We start from the raw sequence: 14235 nt of genomic DNA on the forward strand, positions 1-14235 counted from the left end.
ACAGAAGTAGCAACAGAAACTTCTTACTTGTGCATAAGATGTTGCATGAGATGATGCATTTGATGTTCCTCGATATGTACCTGCAACATATATGTTAAATAATATTTATAGAAATCTTCTTTGTTTTTACTGTTTAAATATTGCAATAATTTACTCTTGAAGGGAGCAGCCCAAAAGTTAAAACTTTACTTTCTTATCACTGATATTTACATTTTTGACATGAAAATACTTTAGTACAGGACAGCACAAAACAGTTTATTCATGTATATTCTTGTAAAAACACACACACGGGCATATTTTGTATCATTAAATGTTCGATCAACGTCACTCAAAACAGGCTCTTTTGATTTCCCCAGAACAGTAAAATGATTTCAACACTATTTAAAAATCATTAAGGTCACAATCATCCAAAGAAAAAGCTGAAATTAAACCTGACAACCTCCTACTGTCTCATTTAACCTCCATTCACCCTTAATTTGTCCTACTTTGTTTAACAGCAGATAACGTGGGCAAGGGAAGGGAAATGTGGAAAATGGCCATGTTTTATTGCAGTCATATTGTCAACAAAAGGCGACATGTCACTGCAGACTTTTCAGTCTCTCCATCCGGACTTCTTGTTTTCGCTGCTTTCGGCGAAGCTCGAATTTCCGACAGCCCCCAAAGGCAGCAGGCTGTTCATGACGACGGAGGAAGTGAACGTCTCAGCTCGTTTGGCAGTGAAAGGTCTGACACAAGCCTCAGCGTTACACAACTTACACCGGAGTGAAGGAGGTAATGTGGGACGTTGTCACTTAAGTGTATTTACGTTCATTTTCGAGTCGTTTGTCGTGTCAACTTCGCCGTTTGTCTGACTTTAAGCTAGTTCGTTGAACCGACACCTGCCGATAGAGCAGCTAGCTAGCCGATGCTAGCCAGCCGATGCTAACAACTGTTAGCTGAGCCGAAAGGGTCGTTGAGATGTTTAAAGGGGAAAAACAACGGAATGATATTTTTTAATTTCTCGTCTGGTGAGCCTGACATAGAGTGTAACTTCAGCTACCGTTGTTTTATTGAACTTCCAGTCATGTCTGTGTTTGTAACGTGATTTACAGCTAAATATGATTAACAATGAACTATGTGATGTAACTTAAAAATATGTTGTCATCACAGAAACAAACCAACGAGCGAGCTGCGTTCAGTTTCATTTCCTCTGAATTACTTGATTGAATAACGACCTCCTCTTTTTCCATATTTGAACTTGTGAACATCACTTAGTTCCAGCTGCCTGAAAGTTCTATGTATTGACTCATGCTTGACTGACAGTTTCCACTTTTTGCCTTTTTCAGAGACAGCATCCCAAAAGATCGCCTTATGGATTCTCCTCGCCAATCCAAGAGGGCTAACCTGAATCGAGAGCCAAAGCGCAGCCAGAATCAGTCCAGCACTCCTCCTCAGAAAGACGCCTATGCCAGGCTGCTCAGCCAGCACCGCAGCAGCAAGTTCAGCTCGTATCTGGAACAATATGCAAAGGACTCGTCTCTTCAAAGGGAAGGAAACGGGCCGAGCCCACTGCTCAGAGCCCAGAGTGACAGGCTGAACATACCGCAGCGAAAAAGAGACCAAGTGTTCAATGATTTCTCTGATTCAAGTGACTTCTCCCCATCCTCCATGAAATCTAGAGGCGAGGAGAGCTCGCTGTCTTTGTACATGGAGAAACTGAGCGTTCGCAACGCTCAGCAGGACTGTGAGAGGAAGCAGGGTGTGTGTGACAGGCAGCGACGGGGACAGAGGAGGGACACCGCCACCAGCCAAGACGGAGACATCGAATCTGGAGAGGAGTTTGGTTCTTTAAATCCAAATGAGATGAAGAAACAGCAAAAGCAGCAAAGGAAAAGCAAGGACTCTAACAGAGATGCTGCCTCCAAGGAGACGGACTCGTTTGTTGGACAATCCCCAAAGAAAGCCGGTACAAGTGGGCAGGAACAAGAGAAGATGAAGAAGTCAAAGAAGAAAATGTTGCACCAAGAAGAGGAGAAAAACAGAGAAGGGATCATGACGTCTGGAGCTGATGCTCAGATGTTAAGGCCCAAATCCCCTCATGGTAAAGAGAAAAGACAGCCCCAAGGTAAGCTGTAGTTTTTAGGGAGTGTATTCTCAACAATACTATGAAGCAGTTTTTAGATGGATTGAATCACCAAGTTGTTTCATTTTCAGCTTCAGGTGCCAATTCTCCAGCTGACAAGAACAAGAACAAAGGAGGCAGAGGGCAAAAGAAGCCAGTGTTTGAACCCTACATGGCCTATGAGGATGTTTGCCATGGCCTCAAAAGAGGAGAACTTATTCACGTAAGAATCAGAGACTGAAGCAAAATCGTTATTGAGAATGAAGGAAGTTATACAAGCTGATAAAATTATGTACCTTTTTTGACAGATTTTTTTTCAGTAGCTCTTATCAGCAGTTACACAAAACACCTGACACAGCAGCATTTATCATCAGTGAAGCAGTGGTTGATGTTGTATTATTAAAGAGTGTCTGACTCCTACTTATTTTCTCTACAGGGACAATTAAGAATCAACCCCAAGAAGTACCATGAAGCTTTCATCCCGTCTCCTGTGAGTTACTATGGCTTGCCCTCTATCGTTTTTGTCCTGCTGGCCAATCCAGAATATATTTGACTGTGATTGAATAACCAGCCTGCAAGATTCTGCAAAAAAACAAAACACTGTATGGGTATTTTGTTAATGTTAAGAATAAGTTTAGATCACAAATCAAAGACAGCCAGGACACAGAACATTCCCTTTATGTTTTCAGGATGACACACGTGATATATTCCTGGATGGGATTGTTGCTCGCAACAGAGCGCTGAATGGAGACGTTGTGGTGGTGCAAATCCTCCCTCAGGAGCAGTGGAAGGTAAGGAAAACATCAATACAGCAGTATATCATATCACTTCCTCTTGCGGTACTTTATCAGTACGCTGTAGCCAAATATATTTATTTTTTATTAAAATATACATTCCCGTGACCAGTTTAACTTACCAGAGTCACTACTTCATGACTACTCATAGTGGTGATTATCAACTAGATGAGGATAAATTAAACTAAAATACAGTGAAGGAAAGTGAAAGTGAGTTAAAAAGCGAATCAGATCTATGTACTTGAATTGACACTTTAAAATTCATTAATTATGACAATACACACACTGTAGCACCACAATACAGTGAATACATACGTGACTCTTACTTTTTTTTCTTTCTAGGGGTATTTTTTCCTCCTCCGTGTATACAGATGTTGTGATTTGTCTTAAATATATTGAGTATTGCAGATGCAGAATCACTGTTCTGTGACACTGTCGTCATTGGAGCTCCTTTTATGACACCCACACCTACTATCTGTAACTCTTTATGTGCAGCGCTTAGAGTTGTTTAATGAAGTTTGATTGACCTGTATTGATTAATGCTTGTCTGGCTAGGTGGTGAGGTCAGATACCGACTGCGAGGGCGCCAGCGAGTCAGAGACCCAGAAAGAACACGTGGTGCAAAGAGCTCAGAAGAAGACAGAGCGGGCCCCGAGTCCTGATGTTATTGTGGAGGACCAGTGCAGCGACCAGGATGAAATCGTCAGCAAGAAAATCAGTGACACAGGTACTGTGAAGAAGAAGCACATACAGCAGCTATCATACATCATAATTAATTTGATGAAAGTCTATATTTATTGATCTATTACACAGCAGAAAAAACAAATAAAACCAGTTGTACACAGGTCTAGCTCATATATCTTAATATTTTCTTTCCTTTGATGAAAGTAGGGAAACCTCTGGAAGACACAGCAGCACCACGGTCCAACGGGGAAATACTGCAAAAGACTGCTAAAGTGAGCTTCCTTCATATCTACTGTGTTGTATTTCTTACCTTGATTCCTTTTGTACCAAAGCATTTCCCAGAGTTTTTTGTTTCTGGCTCAGCATGAAGCAATGATGAAAAGCTTCTAAATGACTTGACTGTTTATATTTAATATCCAGCTAACCTCCACTGTCCACACATCCTCAGCCGAACAAATCTACATCTTTTGCAAAACTAATCTAATGACAGCAAAGTGAAACAGTTCGACTAAGGTTTCAAAGTCATCCCTTGACTTCTCCTCATCGTTTGTTTACCAGGTCGTGTACATCGTCGAGAAGAAACACTCGAGAGCTGCTACTGGCTTCCTGAAGTTCCTGCCAGACAAGCCCTTCGCCATGTTCTCCCCTGTGGACCACCGGGTGCCGCGGATTAACGTTCCCCTCGCTGACTGCCCCGAAAACTTCAGGTCCCGCTCGGGTGACTACACCAACACCCTGTTCATCTGTCGGATCACCAACTGGCCGGCCGACAGCAACTTTGCAGAGGGGTGCGTGTGACATTTAAAGGATGAAGTCGGCTCTGGTTTGACAGGCGTTCTCACTCTGTTAATGTTTCCCTGCAGGCATCTCGCTAAGACACTGGGCCAAGCTGGAGAAATCGAGCCAGAGACCGAGGGCATCCTGACGGAGTACGATGTCGATTTTTCTGAGTTCTCAGATGAGGTATTGGACTGCCTCCCTAAGAACCTGCCCTGGACCATCCCACCGGAGGAGCTGAGGGAGAGGAGAGACCTGAGGTAGGATTTAAAAGCCCAGCTATGTTTATACAGTTCGTCTTCTGTTTTTTATTAATACATTCCTTGAGTGGGAACATGTCACACAGTGTAGATTTACAAAAACACAACAGCTCAAATCCCCAGGAGTATTTAAGCACTGCACAGTATTTTGCATATAATTTCACAACGCAATGTTTGTGATGTTTAGGACGGAGTGTATCTTCACAATCGACCCGGCGACTGCCAGAGATCTGGACGATGCCCTGTCCTGTAAACAACTCCCAGATGGTAAACTGCCGCCTAACGCTGACTGACGATGACTTGTAATTAGAGATGGTCGATTGTTATAATGAAGGATTGCATGGCAGCGTATTGACAAGCTGTTACGCCTTCTGCAAGCCAGCATCTGAGAGGCAAACAGAGGAGTTGTGTCACTTGTAATAATTAAAAGTGGCCTCGCTGACTTTTGGCAGTTTGAATTGTTGAATGTCAACTCACACTGAGAGCAGACGACCTTCACCGGCTGAGTTTTATCTTGAAGCGAAGGCTCATCCTGTCAACACCCATCCTTGAACTTTCAAAGTAAAATCTGTGTTTTTGGAATTTTCACCACCAGATGGAGACAAAGAGTCACGTTTGATGTATATTGTTTAATAAATCAAACGCTGTAACAACAAATGATTTATTTACACATTCAGTTTGATGGCAGATGATCTACTTCGTTAGCCACTGCAGCAGAGTGATGTCGTTTGTCAAATTACTTTAAATATGGCTACTAACTGAGTACCATTGTAGGTGTGTTGACGGACTTGCTTGTAGTGCAGTTTGTCTTCAACAGACGTATGGTTTTATGGTTTTGTTGTCTTTCTCTCATTTGATTTTTTTTTTTTTTTACCGCTGAACAATATTTTAATTAACAGAAAGTAATTTATAAATGAGGCTTGCTGTCACATTGACACATAATGCTGAAATCTGATGAGCTTAACACGAGCTAGTTGTGCTTACTGTGTTCTCGTCACAATTGCTCGTGGTAGATTAATCGATTTGCGTTGTGCTCGCTCAAATGTTTTGTCATCAGTGTTCTTCCATAGGCACTGTGTGTCTTCGTGAGAGGTTTAGCCACAACAATGTCTTGTCCTAATACTGTATTCTTTACACAGGAAACTTTGAGGTGGGAGTTCACATCGCTGACGTGAGTTATTTTGTGGAGCAGGACAACACTCTGGATGCCGTCGCCAGCCAAAGAGCTACAAGTGTGTACATGGTTCAGAAGGTGAGTGGTCCAATCACACGATCCGACCAGGTTTTGTTGAGTATTCTGTTGCTTATTACAGCGTTTGCTTTTTATTTGCATATTACCAATCATCATTTGTCAGTACATCATTCACCGAGCTGTTGATGTAAATATAACCCATTTTTTCCTCTTCAGTACTTATTCCCAGTGTTTGTGTTCTGTCGCGCTCCAGGTGATCCCCATGCTGCCGAGGCTGCTGTGTGAGGAGCTGTGCAGTCTGAACCCTCTAACCGACAGACTCACTTTCTCTGTCATTTGGAAGATCACACCTGAGGGAAAGGTACGTTCGCTGCACTCGGTAAACAGTAAAAGTTCATAGAAGAAGGAAAACAGGTGATTGATTTCGGTGAAATTGCTTCAAGCCACTTTTGTTGCCACAGTTTTGACATTTTCAGTTTTTCTGGTTCGACCCTCCAGATCCTGGACGAGTGGTTCGGCCGCTCAGTCATTCGCTCCTGCGTGAAGCTGAGTTACGACCACGCTCAGAGCATGATCGAGGCCCCGGAGAAGATGTTCCCTGCTGAGGAGCTGCCACCTGTGGACCCAGTGCACTCCATCGACGAGATCCACCAGGCTGTGCTCAACCTGCACTCTATCGCCAAGAACCTCCGAGCTCAGCGCTTCTCAGGAGGAGCCCTCAGACTGGACCAGGTTAGTGCTGGTGTGGAGCACAACAGGACATGAGCGAGAATATGTCCCTTTAACCAGCTTATTAAAGGTCTTAGCAAAGATTTGGTGAATGTATCTGTCTATATACAAGTCTGGAGAACTGCAAAGTTTAGTTTTTGCCTGCTAGTAGCTATACGTTAAGTACAGAAAATGCTGTTAATTATATTTCATCTTAAATTTAAACGTGACCATTTATACCCTGATCATGACCTTTCACACACAAGCTAAATTTAAAGTGAGCAGCTGCCAAAGAAAACTTCAACAGTTAGCGGGACGAGATTTAACAAGATCATTTGTGCTAACATTAGTTTTGTGTTGGTTTTGGACTGTATTGTATTGTATTGACTGTGTATGTGTGTGTGTGTTTCAGTTAAAGCTTTCTTTCACCCTCGACAAAGAGACAATGATGCCTCAAGGCTGCTACGTTTACCAGTACAGAGACAGCAACAAGTGAGTAACAAATGATCCTCAGTTGAATCTGTGTCCCACTTTTTATTTTATTTTATGGTCAGGTGAATCCAGGCTAATATCAGCAGTGTTCTGTTTAACATTATGTGTCATGACTGTGTGACTCTTAGAAGGTCTGACTGTAATCAGAACGATGGAAGTGCTGCGTGTGCATGAGTTAAACAAGCAGTCTTTGTTATAACACGAAAGGGTTATAATGTTTGAAGTTGTTTTTATTATGCGAGATGCAACGAAACCGCATTCAAAGCAGGTCTTGTTTGTCTTCTGTCACGATGACAGCGAGTGAATTTTTCTACTAAATGACGAGTAGATTAGCTGCACTGGTCCAATCAGGAAGGAAGAACACAAAAGCTCAATGTAGTTTATGAACTTTCTTTGCAAGGACAATAAATTTTTGCATCACAGCCAGACGTCAGTAAAAGACAAGGTTTTATTTTGAAACTTTTCTAATTGATGTTAACTTGTTAGTAGCAATCATGTGTGCTGATCTGGTCTGTGTCCCCCAGTTGGATTAAAGTCCAGCTGTTCTTCATGGGTCTGGAGCCCAGATTTCATGTAGTAGACAGGTCCTGATTGGTTCCATGTTTCTGTGGTTCTTCTTGTTTCCTCTTCTGACTGTTTATCTAACGTGCAACTGTTCCCCAGGTTAGTGGAGGAGTTCATGTTACTGGCTAATATCGCCACAGCCCACCACATTTACCGCAAATTCCCAGAGTTGGCCCTGCTCAGGCGCCACCCCCCACCCAAGACCAAGATGGTGGACGAGCTGCAGGAGCTGTGCGACCAGCTGGGAATCGACATCGACTTGTCCTCTGCAGGAGCGTTACACGTAAGTACGCCTTAATGTAGACGTAGCTCAGAACCTAATCTGTCTGAAACTAGTGGCAATGATAAGCTTTTAGTTCTGTAGAGGACTTTTATTTTGTTATATCTGGTTATTTTCAGTCTCCCAAGCATACGAATGGGAACTGAAGCTGGATAAGTGTTAATAATCCAAATCTATTTTCTTCAACATGCAGAAGAGCCTCAATACCACTCTTGGTGATGATGAGTACACCAGCGCCAGAAAAGAAGTCCTCACACACATGTGCTCCAGACCCATGCAGGTTAGAACTCAGCATTTTCCTTTTACTGGTTTTCTGTTTCAACCTTTGTGTAATTATGAAGTTTGTTTTGCACGCTTAAAGTAAATGCCTACTGTCGTGTAATAGTTGTTGCCACTGAAGAAAAACACATCAAGTAGGAAGTCATAAGTAAGAGAAGTAATATGCATTTTGTGATTTAAATAGTATATTTAAAAGTGTGTGCTGTGTATGTATGATAAGGTCCACTAGTATTGTTTTCTCCAAGACAGTGATGATTGGTTAACGAGCAGACAGATAGCCAGTCTTTAGAACTGATTTAAGGCTACAGTAAAAATGAAAATGTTAGAGTTAATATATAGATTAACACAGAATCAAGCACAAAACTTTAAGGCATTCCAGACAGGTCATCCACTGATCTGACACCGAGCCTGTTCAGGAACCTCGTAGGCAGAGGGTAGCTACATTTGCACTAACATCTACGTTATTCAGAGATAAAACTATAACATTTCAGTGTTACTGGGAAGTTGAGTGTGTTTGTCAGCATAGAAGGAGATCATAAGTTTGTGGTATTTATTGAGACTTTGGCAATATCTGCCGCTTTACCTTTGAAACGCAGCACCTCTCACTCTCCAGAGCTGCTCCAATTAGCAACAGTGACTGGCACAGTGGCCTCAGTATCGACGGGCCATTACCTGTGATCTGTAGTTAATCAGATACTGCTGTGGGATGGACATTAATGGAAACCACAGAGTGAAGGCTAGAGAGAGAGAAAGTGATGCCTGCATCCAAAGTAGCCAAAGTTGCACATTTTTCAGATTATTCTGTTTAATCAGAATATTGGATCATGGTAAAAAAAAAAATTAATAAATAAATAAAAGAAGAATGTTGGATCCGATCATCAGTGAGCCTGATAATTGGTGGACCCTGAGATCCTGTTTTACCATAAAGCCGGTCCAGTTATGTTTGTATAAGTTTCTGTATCTAATCTGGATCATTTGTTCCTCCCAGATGGCGTTGTACTTCTGCACCGGCGGGCTGAAGGAGGAAAAGCTCTTTAAGCACTACGCCCTCAACGTTCCTCTCTACACACACTTCACATCACCCATCAGACGCTACGCTGACATCATCGTGCACCGGCTGCTGGCCTCCTCACTCAGTACGTACCTTTTCTACAAAGAGCTCTCAGAGGCGCACAAAAACAGGCATTTGAGCAAATGACAGAATTTCTGTTGTTTGACAGACTGCTGCTGTTGTGCTGCACAAAAGAACAAAACGGCCTCAGACGTCTCTCTGAGTCGGAGCATTGTTTGTCCTGCTGCCGTTGTTTCTGCATGTCCTGCCCCTACTGTGTGTGTGTGTGTGTCCTTTTCATGTGTTCTTCTGGCTCATCTCGTGTGTCCACTGAATGTTTTTGTACAGAGTGTGGACCTCCGTTAGGACTGTCGACAGAGGAAGTCCAAAAACAGTCATCACACTGCAATGACAAGAAGACCATATCCAAGAGGGTTCAGGAGCTCAGCTCTGAGCTCTTCTTTGGAGTGTTTGTAAAGGTGGGTGACCACATCAGGACATGCTAACAGCGGTCATGATTTAAATACAACACTGTTCTTCATCACACAGTAAATACTCGACCAATCTTAACATAAACTGTTGATAAAATGTGTTTTTACAAGCAGTTTGTACCGTAACTTCTGGACTACAAGCCGCTACTTTTTCCACATGCTTTGAACACTGCAGCTCAAACACTGATGCAGCTTATTTATGTTTTTTTACGAATTTGCCTCGAGACCAAAGTGACATTGAGAGCAACAACAAAAGAAAGACTGAGGAAGTGTGTGACGAAGTGATTCTGAGGCTGTTCAACTCAGACACTGAAGAAGACGACTTTAGTGCGCAGGAGGAAGATGATTTTTATTTTTTTAATCAGCCGTGCTACAGGTGCTGTTCAGAAAAAAGCATTTACGTATTTGTGTATGTACGTATTTAATTAAAAGTTTAAAAAAGATCTTTCTGTGTAAATATCTCATGTTACAACGTGGACACCTGCGACTTATAGATAAGTGCGTCCTGTATATGTATATATCTTTTTAAGGTTAGTGGGTGCGGCTTACATTCAGGTGCGCTCAATAGTCCAGAAATGACGGTAACTCCCATGTAGATGTTTTTCCTCAAAAAGGAAAGGCAATATTTTAGATTTTCTCTGATGTTTGACTTGTCTAATGTAAAATGAGGTATGAACCAGAGACTTGAGGTCAGAACAGTGTCGTCTAAGTATCTGATAAGTGCTTTCTTGCTGCTCTATACAGGAGTGCGGCCCACTGGACTCCGAGGCCATGGTGATGGGGGTGCTGGATCAGTCCTTTGATGTGCTGGTTCTCCGATACGGCGTACAGAAACGCATCTACTGCAAGGTCAGCTCCAATAACTCCGTTTATAGAAGCTCCAGCCAGAATATATTCATATTTTTGCACAATCATAGCTCAGCAGTTAAACAACCAGTTTTATTACACAGCTGACAAAATTAGACATTCTTTTGACTGTGGAGATGACTTTCATCTCAGCTGTGCCATTGATTACTCACCAAAAAGTAAACGCTCATCCAGTTTGAAGAGCGAGGATGTGACAAAACAAAATCGTCCAACAACTCAGCATCACACAGCTAAATCGTTTTTTATTAGAAACAGTTTGAAACCGTTTGCTTCCACCTTCAGTCTATTGCGGGCCTGGACACGTTCCACCATCGTAGGGTGGGGAAGAAATCAGAGCTGACGCTGCTCTGGACACCAGAGGACCTGGAGAATCCTCCCATAGAGCAGGTGAGGAGCACAAACACAGAAGAGTCTTATTGTGGTTTTACCTGCTAATGGGAAAAAGACAATGGAGCAGTTTGTTCCAGCTTTTATAGCTTTTCACTTGGTGGTTTGTGCTTTTGAAGGGTGTTCAGACCATCAGTAAAATGTGATGGTTGTGAGACACAGGTATAGCAAACTATGTTCTTTCAGGCTTTTTCCAGCGTATTCTAGATTTATGATTGTTCTCAAAATAATGTAGAGCAGTGATTCCCAACCTTTTTTGCACCACGGACCGGTTTTAAGCAAGAACATTTTCTACGGACGTAACAAAAAATAGTCGTTTTTTCTATTAAAAATTTTAATAAATTAATAAACTAACTTGCTAAATACGTGTTTGCTTTTTCTTCCGTCTCTGTATCGAGTCTCTCCCACGTTCCAAAGAAGCTGAGATGTTTGTTTTTTTAGTAATTTCGGCAGCGCTTTGACTGACGGCTTTGTTTCACTGATAAAAACTGAGTCAAGTACGAGAAACAAGCGCAGACGGATGCGACGGGAAGACGAGGTAGTCATTTTTCAAAATAAAACACCCTGCAGACGCCACTGGGACAAAAAAACCAATAAAATGTTGCTTTTTTTTCTGTGCGACCTGGTTCTGGTCCACGGCCCGGTGGTTGGGGCCCACTGATGTGGAGGACAGCAGTAGAGTAAACAGCTAACTGGGGTTAAATAGAATTATATTTGTGCCAGTGTAATAAAAAAACAAACATCCTAAATATCAACTTTAACTCAACTCATTGAAGCAAAGAGCTGAAAAATCAAAATTAAAACTTTTTACTTTCCAAGTTAAGTGTCTGGTCTTTTCTTTTCTTTTTGATATTTCTTTCTCACTGATCTCACTTAGCTTCACTGTTGACATTTTGGAGTCTTATTTTTTTTAAATATATTTAAATTTTGTTTGATTATATTTGCACTCGTCGGGTTCAGTGTGGTGAGGATGGGTTGTGTCTTTGACTTAGAGAGCTGACAGAATGTGTAAAATGTAATAATCCTGATTTCTTGTTTGTGTTTACAGATCATTTCAATCTTCACATTAGTGGAGGTGCAGCTCAAAGCCGACGGCGCGCCGATGAAGTACAGCGCCGCGCTCAAGAGGCCCGAGGACAGCCGATCATAAACACACAGATACTTGAATGGAAGTTTGGAATTGCACATTTTCTTTAGTTGATTAATAGAAGTGACTTGTTTAACTGACATATAGTATAGAGCCACAGGTACTGTGGTCGGCATAGAAATCACTCATCAGACCAGAGTCAGAATTCAGCTGAAACTCCAGTTCTGAGTTTTTAGAAGCCTTGAAGGTTTAGTTTTTCATGTTTTTAACCCACTTACTGCCCACATGCGTACACATCACCGCTGTCCATTTTCCAACGTATATTATACCTCTTCTTTGGTTGCATTAGTTTCTGAAATGTATAGAAGTGATAGACTTGCATCACCGGTGAAACGTCTGCAAGTTCACTTTCATATTGACGTCAAATTTAAAAAAAAAAGTTTCAACATTACCCAGGTATAACTGGAAAGTGGCAGGCCGTAAAATGTACAGTAAGTGGTTTGAAATGTGTGAAACCGACGACACGTTCAAGGCTCAACGCTGCAGCTTCTCAGCGACTCGTCGTGGATTTCAAATTGAATTCTGGCTCTGCTCTGATGGTGAACGAATCGATGAAGCGATGAGCTTTACTTTGCTGTTGATTTATTGACCTATTGAGGTCAGTTCCGATGTGATATAAGTTGTCGTACACAGTCTAATGTGTGAAAACTGATTTTTAACTATTTTAAGCTTAATCGTATTGACTAGCTGCCTGGCGTGAGGTTGAGAAGAGACCCGTGGTGGTGTTTTGTAAAGCAATAGTTTACCACACTACTGAATTTTTATTCATTTGGCCTCATCTCTGATTAACTCTTCTTATTGTAACTCTACTTGAAGTCGCCGTGGCCTCAGTGAAGCTACACGAGTCACATGGTACAGATGTAGCAGCAAGATGAAAACATTCAACCACGTCAGTCTCAGAACATTAACAGTCAAACGGCTACTACGCGTCATCCGTGACTTTTTATGTTGTTGTTGTGTGTGTTTACATTGTTTTATACAAGAGACGTCTCGATTATGAAGGGACTGATGGACCACTTGAGGTCCGTCGTGTCACAGCTTACAGGACTTTCCTTGATTTAAATTCCTTAAACGGACAAACGTGTGTTCTGTATTTCGTGTGCAAGTCAGGCCAAAGCTTTATAATTTATCAACTCGTTATTGTTTTTAATACGAAGTGAGTTGAATGTGAACTGCTGCTGAAACTGATTGGTGGCCTTGAGATGTAAATGAACTTCATGTTGGCTCACGTGCTTCCTAGTGCTTCCAACTGCTGTTTGTGTGCTGTTGTTGTTGTTTTTCTTTTAATGGTCAGATTTGATTTGTGCGGCACAAAAAAGCTTAATGGACCTCATTATTATCAAATGTGAATTTCAGTCTCAGTTTAACGAAGTGATCGCCGATCGTCGTTAAATCGAGACTAAATTTCCGAGCAAACTGGATTCGGAGCCCAACTTTACTTGAGTCAGTGTGCCTCTCTGTACTTCTGTAACTGAACAGTGCCATGTCCTGTGATACAAATTAGCTGCTATCTTCTGTCAGTTTTTTGGGGGGATGGGAAATCCAGTTTGGGTTGTGTTAGATCTTTTTCTTCTTCTCCTTCTTTTTTTTTTTTTTTGAAACACCAGCTAATTTTTTTAAAAATTTATTTTGTATTACATGGACTGCCAGTATTTGACATGATCTTTAAATGTATTTTAAGCCGGTGCTGGTATTCTACTAGCACTAGTCAGTGTTTCTGTGATTTATGTGAAAAAAAAAAGAAATCTGTCACATTTGAAAATCTGCAAACTCAACAACAAATCAAATACAATTTCTTTGGACCTTTTATTGTCACTTGAAACTTGGATTCTGGTCAGTAACTCTGTGCATTTACTGTATACTCTTATTGTACTCTAAACAAAGCAATGGAAGGTTGTCTTTAAGAAAATACATACATGGAATCCAGACTGTGTTGTGTGTGTGTGTGTGTCGTGAAAACATCAATACGTGACTTCCTGGAGAAAGCAGAGGAACACAAAGTCTAACACGTATTAGTCAGTGATGCACTGATGACACCTAATTCACTTCTATTTAGTTTCTATAGCAAATAAACACAGATAATCAGCGTGTTTTTACTTCTCTTGCAAAGGTGTGCCCTTTTTAATAATCAGTGATGAACCCGTTGCAGCAGCAGCAGCAC

The 14235-nt window shown here is 41.6% G+C and overlaps 1 protein-coding gene across 3 annotated transcripts; it reads left to right on the plus strand.

Moving 5' to 3' along the window:
* Positions 1-690: 690 nt before the first annotated feature.
* On the plus strand, positions 691-14002 carry dis3l2 (DIS3 like 3'-5' exoribonuclease 2). 3 transcript variants are annotated; one of them, XM_008277675.1, is made up of 21 exons: positions 691-771; positions 1326-2104; positions 2194-2324; positions 2538-2591; positions 2791-2892; positions 3451-3622; positions 3784-3851; positions 4138-4367; positions 4443-4616; positions 4804-4883; positions 5756-5868; positions 6062-6169; positions 6307-6540; positions 6929-7008; positions 7672-7855; positions 8046-8132; positions 9120-9267; positions 9531-9661; positions 10418-10522; positions 10823-10927; positions 11976-14002. In XM_008277675.1, exons 2-21 carry the CDS (start codon positions 1351-1353, stop codon positions 12075-12077), a joined length of 3162 nt encoding a protein of 1053 aa, XP_008275897.1. In that variant the 5' UTR covers positions 691-771; positions 1326-1350; the 3' UTR covers positions 12078-14002. The 3 variants fall into 3 exon arrangements, with proteins under 3 accessions (XP_008275897.1, XP_008275899.1, XP_008275898.1); XM_008277677.1 differs by having other exon boundaries at positions 3787-3851; XM_008277676.1 differs by having other exon boundaries at positions 703-723.
* Positions 14003-14235: the final 233 nt, after the last annotated feature.

The sequence above is a fragment of the Stegastes partitus genome, unplaced genomic scaffold (assembly GCF_000690725.1).
Source record: "Stegastes partitus isolate 25-593 unplaced genomic scaffold, Stegastes_partitus-1.0.2 Scaffold105, whole genome shotgun sequence".
NCBI classification, from domain to species: Eukaryota; Metazoa; Chordata; class Actinopteri; family Pomacentridae; genus Stegastes; species Stegastes partitus.